This window comes from Chanodichthys erythropterus, chromosome 8 (assembly GCF_024489055.1).
Source record: "Chanodichthys erythropterus isolate Z2021 chromosome 8, ASM2448905v1, whole genome shotgun sequence".
Taxonomy (NCBI): Eukaryota; Metazoa; Chordata; class Actinopteri; order Cypriniformes; family Xenocyprididae; genus Chanodichthys; species Chanodichthys erythropterus.
The window spans coordinates 34142215-34147468 of record NC_090228.1 but is presented as its reverse complement, the minus strand read 5'-3'; the positions used below and the strand labels follow the sequence as shown (position 1 = coordinate 34147468).

Here is a 5254-nt window from a genome sequence, read left to right as displayed (position 1 = left end):
ATGAGTCCATACTAAATTCTATATTTTCTTAAACTCAGAGATAAACTGTGAAAGCCAACAGGGGGCACTCCAACAAGGACTTTCAAAAGACTTAATTTCCCATCATTCTTTGCCCGGATCATTCTTCTATTATTGTATTTCATTCACCAATCTTTCGAATTGCAAATTTCAAGGAACAACATTTCTCTCTGTGACAAAAGATAGTAAACTCACTTGTCATGAAGACACATGCCCAGTACAACACATCACTTCCCAGAACCTCACTGGAGGTTCTGTGCTGCATATTTGTCCGCTCAAACACACCATATTCTAGACATGCCACTATCCACGTCCAAACGTATGCAGTGAAAAATGCGAGATATTTTACAAATCATGTATAATCCACTACACACATGACACATTAACAATTAAAACACAAACAGACATGAACAGAAATGAGAACAAATTCATTAAATCTGTAATTAACGTTCCTGATACCACTCTCACAATAATAGATTCACTGCTTGATCTACCACATGTACGCATCAGAACAATATAACACACACAGAAACCATAATCAAACCTCACACCATACAGTGTGACTTTGTAATTGCACCATCCTCACTTACAGAGTCCTCCACCACACTCTTTCCATCCAGTGAAGACCTAGAAGAATTTATAGAGGACTTCCCACACAATGCACACCTTCCCCTTCAACATCATTCATTTCATGCAGGTCACTTACCCCATATTTAGACTGTGATCAATTTAAAATCTATTACAAAAAAATTTGAAGGGGAGGAACAGAGAACGGGGGACTCGCTGCAGTCCGCCGGGGAGCGGAGGAGGATTGAGCTGTCCACCAAGCGTCCAGTACAATCGTCTTTGTCGCTCCTTGTGCTTCCGTCTACTTTTCTCTTGTCTCATCTGTCCTTATCCCTAGGTGCTGCGGCCTCTGAGACGGTTCCCTGGGAGGAGTAGAGCGCAGTCTCTGGAGTACCCCTGGCCTGCAAGGGGCGATGGGGGTATGTGACAAACAGGGTGGGGCAAGAGCTGTGAGAGAATGGCACGACGCCGGTGGCATGATTGCTAAGGAGCATCACATGCACGCTGCACCGGTCTCGTATCTCTCACGGAGGAGCTCCAGAAGCATAAAAGGAGGAGTGATGACAGAGAAGGACGAGAGAGGACCAGGCCTGGACTTTGACTAGCGACATTTTACTATTCGTTTTGTGTTTGTTTATTTTATATTTTTATTAAAGTGTGTTGAAATGGTCGCTGGTTCCCGCCTCCTCCTTCCCTGATCTGCTAACCTTGCTACAGCCTGTAAAAAGGTTTAAAAATAATACAAATAAATACAAAATACAAAAATTCACAATCTTTTGGTGGTACAAACTACAGCTAGAGAAGAAGGTGCCCACGTTGCTTGAGCATCTGCAGGGATCCACAGAGTACCGTGGAGTGCTCAAGGCCCAGGGCACAATCGCGGGCTACCTTGCCATCATCAGTGGTCATCGACAGGGTGTTCTGAACAACATGACCACCCAGGAGGTGTAGATGACAGCCTGAACACGGGATGGGCACAATGTCATCTTGGTGACGCTTCTTTGGCTGGACATAATTTCTGACTGGTGCTTCTGCTCCCCACAGGGAGGCCCCTATAACAACTTGCTGAGCAATTGGTTGAGTGCTGAGCACCAGGCATGCATTGGGCTTTGGCAGGAATGTGAACTTTGGACACCTAGGTGACACACACACACCCCATAATAGCAATGTGTAGCCAACAGTGTACCTGGCATGCTCAAACACTGTTTTTCAGTTTCCCTGCAGGCCCACGCCTGACTATGGAGCAACCAGACAGAGCACCTCAGTCATTTCATGTGCCAAGATTTCCATACTGCCCAGCAGTTCTACCTCGAGGAAGCTGGCTCTGAAAGCCATCAGACCACGTAGACCCATGAAAGAGATTGAATAAAACCTGGCTCATTTCAAGCACTGTGTCTGGGTCACTTCATTCCATACTTGAGTTCACTTTTTTTGCCCTGTGCATTGAGCCTGGGTAGCAGTTTGAATAAGCCAGCCTATAATTTCCTGGAGGATTTTTTATCTAATCATCATCAAATACATAAACTAATGCTATTTTTGTCTTTGACAATCGAGACTTGCATGGTGCGCCATAACAGTTAGATTAAGGCAATGCTGAGGTGTGATCGAGTCAGATGGGGATTTTGCAAGAGAAAGCTCAAATGTTAATTTCCTTTGTTTTCTCAGAGAAAAGTCCTCTCTTGGTCCAGACAGTCCGGCACCAGTCTTACAATTGAGCTGTCCAAGCATTGTGAATTCGGAGCACAGAAAGACGAACACATTCACGATGGACTGGTTATTGGACCGTTCGCCTACTGCTTTTTGCCTGCTATATAGTAGTATGCGGTTCCAGACTCAGCTGAGATGATGAAAGAGAACCTTCTCTGATGTTGGAGATTGCCCTATTCTGGCGTGAGAATAATTTTCTCCTATAATATTTCAGCAGTCATATTCTGTTTGGTTTCTATCAGCTGTTTAGATTCAGAACTAGCAATGCCATAATAGTGAATGAATCACTATTGACCTGATCGGTCAAACAGGTATAGAAATTGTTCATAATTCGGTTTCTCACACCAAAATAGTAATGGGATATTTTATAAGACAGAAAACAAAAAGAGCGCTGGATGAGGGTGATATTTGCCTAGGAAACAAATGTGCAAATGTTTTCTAGTGTTTGTCAATGATGAAGCAGCTGTGTGCAGCTTCCTTAAACTCCTCCCATGATGATTATATCATTTAATATCATTCTAATAACTATATCCTCAAACCTTGTAACACAATATTCTCATATTTTTATACATTTATTTGATTTAACTCCACAACACACATGATTTGCTTTATTAATGCTTTTATTGATTAGAGGAGTGTTTCAGAGAAGGTATTGAGAAGAGATTAAAGCTTAGAAAAGATTCAAATGAAGTTTAATTTTAAAATATCTTCTTTTTTTTTTGTAAAGATCAGAAAGTGTAAAATCAATGTAACTGTGGAGCAGCATGCCTGCATATGATCTCAAGCATCTGTAACACAGATATAGCCTATTTGGCCTGAACAGCCCCAGTCGCTCCAGCAACGGTTAGCTGTAGGTTGGAAAAATGAAGTAAGTTATTCTGATCATTATAGGCACTTTGTGAAATCCAAATGAGTCCTTACATGTTACTGTATGGTATGAAATTATAATATTGTAAATTATAATGTGAAGTATTCAAAAACCTGACTGCATTCTTACCGGTCAAGATGATCCCCACACAGTTCTCAGTACCCGCATTGTCAGGTTCTCCACCGCACCAGTTGGTAAAGTCATTCACAGTTCCATCAGTCCACAACCACTGTCCTTCCTAAAGAGCAAAGACATGATTATAAGAGTGCATTACTGTACTCAGACTTCAGTACGGAGCTAATTCATTTCAGCTTTAACCCATCTTCATTGGAACATTTACATTTATTGTTTAGAGCAGAAATTCCAGTCTACTAATTCTCGACTAAGTTAGTAGACATGTAGACACAACATTACTTATAGTCAACAGAATGTGTCAAACAGACCATCAAAAAACAAGTGAAACTGAAATTCCAGTCTACAAACAAATGGGTCTCTTTAGTACACACAATTTAACTTACTTGTTCTCCATCATGAGCACCAATCCAAGCACGTGTGGAAGAAGTAGGCAACAGCCCCAGCAGAAACTCATTTTCCGGTTTATTATGCACAGATGCGAGATTCGCACCAAGACCTTGGCAGTTTCTCTAAAGAGAAAGATTTTTTATTGTCAATACAAAAAAAGTGACTTTTTTAAACAACATTTTAGTTATTTTTAAACAAAGTCTGTTCGATTATTTGCACATGTATCTGTATGTTATTACATCTGTAATTAGATCAATGATAACACTGTTGACCTTTCTTTACACCTTAACCAACCCTTAAACCTACTCATATCACCATAACTGTCCCTAATCTTGCCTGTATCCACCTCAATAGCAGCACAAGTGATTTGCAATACAACAACACAAAAAAGTACATCGTACCTTATTGATTTATCTAATGTAAAGTGTGACCAAATATTGTTGTAACTTAACACATTACCTCTGCTGTGATCCAGTTAACCGACTGAGAGAAGTACTTGAAGCACCGGAGTCCAAAACTTGACCATCCAGCGGGGCATTTCAAGACTAAATCAACTGCATCCAGTACATAAATGTTAGGGCATTCATAATATTCACAGCAAAGTATGTTTTTATTTTTTCATTATTATTTTATGTAGTTTATTTTATGTTTGTGTGATTTTTTGCCTAAATTAAGTGTACTTTGACACTGTAAATCCCTCATTAATCATGTAAATATTAGTAAATGGAATATTGCTCATTTCCAAAATGGTTTTAAAATGGAATAGAAAGGGTTTTTACAATTAAATGTTTTGGTTACCTTCTGCATTCCCCATGGAGAAGATGATGAAAAGAAGCATTAGACTTCTCAGCACTGCCATGATGTACCTGAAATGAACCTAAAAATGAATAAGCAGGAAAAGTTAGATGTCTGCACTCATATACTGCACACTGTGGATTCTCAATGTATTTTAAAGACAAAGAACAAAGATATATTAGAAATGTTATTCAGTAAGTTTTGTTCCCAAAACTCACCTTGGTTTGGTTGTCTCCTGTAGAATCTCAGAGGAAGATTTTGTGAAGTTCCAGAAACAGCTCTGCTTTTATACTTTACTTAACGTCAAGTGTGTGTGAGTTTATAGTCACGAGGATGACATGTGATTGTTTGATATGTAGAATTTATGTACACAGGAAATAAAATCCTAATAAAGGATAATGGGGTAAGATGAGCCAGTAAAATAAATGTTAGTTTAGCTAAATGTTTAAGTATTTTAAATATTTATAATTAAGTGTTAAGGTAAATAGTCATAAAAGACATAACAATCTGCATTTACAAGGATGTACTGTTACTCCATCCTCAACAGTTAAAGACCTGGGTGTTATATTAGACAGCAACTTGTCCTTTGAAAATCATATTTCATATGTTACAAAAACAGCCTCTTCCACCTCAGAAACATTGCTAAGATACGGAATATGTTATCCATTTCTGACGCAGAAAAGTTAGATCATGCTTTCATGACGTCTCGACTAGATTACTGTAATGCATTATTAGCAGGTTGTCCTGCTTCCTCAATAAACAAGCTACAATTAGTCC

The 5254-nt window shown here is 39.3% G+C and overlaps 1 protein-coding gene across 1 annotated transcript; it reads right to left on the bottom strand.

Annotated features, from left to right (window-relative positions):
• Window positions 1–2935: 2935 nt before the first annotated feature.
• LOC137024021 (ladderlectin-like) lies at window positions 2936–4547 on the bottom strand. The gene is made up of 5 exons (XM_067391175.1): window positions 4481–4547; window positions 4142–4227; window positions 3679–3804; window positions 3290–3398; window positions 2936–3140 (listed from the first exon to the last, which is right to left on the bottom strand). Exons 1-5 carry the CDS (start codon window positions 4539–4541, stop codon window positions 3073–3075), a joined length of 450 nt encoding a protein of 149 aa, XP_067247276.1. The 5' UTR covers window positions 4542–4547; the 3' UTR covers window positions 2936–3072.
• Between the last annotated feature and the right edge of the window lie 707 nt (window positions 4548–5254).

Excerpts from the sequence above, each read along its gene's own strand:
- LOC137024021 (XM_067391175.1), bottom strand. The coding sequence starts at position 4,541 with ATGGCAGTGCTGAGAAGTCTAATGCTTCTTTTCATCATCTTCTCCATG. Across the intron at positions 4,228-4,480 it reads CTCCATGGGGAATGCAGAAG|TCTTGAAATGCCCCGCTGGA; the intron begins GTAACCAAAACA and ends CAGTTGATTTAG. Across the intron at positions 3,805-4,141 it reads TTAACTGGATCACAGCAGAG|AGAAACTGCCAAGGTCTTGG; the intron begins GTAATGTGTTAA and ends CTTTCTCTTTAG.